Genomic DNA, 1,106 nt, shown 5'->3' with positions numbered 1-1,106 from the left:
TGACGTGTCTCGGACGTGTCTCGGAAGTGTCCCTCGCCTCGACGGCGCGCAAGAGGCGGAAGCTGAGGGAGGAGAGGGCCGTCAGCCCGCTCGCCTCCATCCGACGCACCTCCTCCTCCCCCTCCTCCAACCCCTCCCCTCCTCCGCCCTCTGCGCCTGCCACCGCCGCCACCGCCGCCATCGCCGCCGCTGGCGGAGGTGCCGGAGAGGCGGCCGCGGAGGCGGGGCCGTCCTCCGCCGTAGGAAGGGCCACTGGCAGGCGCTGGAGCGTGGCTCGCAGCCCGTGCACCTCCACGCGCGAGCCGCTCGGCAGGGGCGCCGCCCACGGCATGGCCACCGCGATCCGGCGGGCAGAGCCACTCGCAAGGCAGAGGCCTGCCCAGCCGAGCACCTGGTTCCACGCGTCGACCACCAGCTCGAGCCGGGCCAGCTCGAGACGAGTGGCCGAAACCACAACCTGTGGGCGAGCGGGCGCCTCAGCACGGCAGGAGGCGGCAGGGGGAACACAGCCGATGTCTCTAGCGGCGCACGTCCTTCCGCTCGAGGCGGAACCAGCCCTTGAGCAGCCACCGCACGACACGCTCGAGGCCAAACATCGGCGATGATAGCACAGGCTACACGCTGACGCAGTGTTAGGGGAGTAGCAAAGGCCGGGCCCGGCCGTTTTCAGCGGAAGGGCGCCCCCGACAAGCAGCGCCAAAAAGAGAAAGCAGAGTGCTCGAGGAAGAGGGCAGCGTCCTGCAGTTAAGGGGAAACCCGGTACGCGGGGCTAACCCTCGGAGACGTGTTATGGCCCTGCGACCGCGCACCCCCCCCCCTTACTTAGCTCTTAGGGGTCAGGGCTCTCTAGCCCGTAGCCCGATACCGAGCGTCCGGCCAACTGGGTGCGCTTCTCAGCTCCCCGGTCCTGGGCGTGAGGTTACTGACCGCACTCCAAGTGCTCCAAGCATATGTTCGATCCTCCCCAGAGTCGAACTGGCAGCCACTCGCACCGAGGAGGCGAGGTGTGGCTACGTGACCCAAAAGGCCAGAGTCGAGAGCAACCCCCTCGAGCTGGGTCGCTCATATTGTCATATACTCAACAGGTTGCGTCTCTGTTTTCTTTC

At 67.5% G+C, this 1,106-nt stretch overlaps 1 protein-coding gene across 1 annotated transcript; it reads right to left on the bottom strand.

Moving 5' to 3' along the window:
• Nucleotides 1–109: 109 nt before the first annotated feature.
• EMIHUDRAFT_125159 (hypothetical protein) lies at nucleotides 110–596 on the bottom strand (the record flags this gene model as incomplete). Its single annotated transcript, XM_005758993.1, has 2 exons — nucleotides 110–457; nucleotides 531–596. Coding segments are annotated over 2 exons (414 nt in total), but the record flags the coding sequence as incomplete, so codon positions are not given.
• Nucleotides 597–1,106: the final 510 nt, after the last annotated feature.

This window comes from Emiliania huxleyi, assembly GCF_000372725.1.
Source record: "Emiliania huxleyi CCMP1516 unplaced genomic scaffold EMIHUscaffold_8281, whole genome shotgun sequence".
Taxonomy (NCBI): domain Eukaryota; phylum Haptophyta; order Isochrysidales; family Noelaerhabdaceae; genus Emiliania; species Emiliania huxleyi.
The sequence above is the reverse complement of the archived record's forward strand: the minus strand, read 5'-3'. Positions and strand labels throughout refer to the sequence as shown.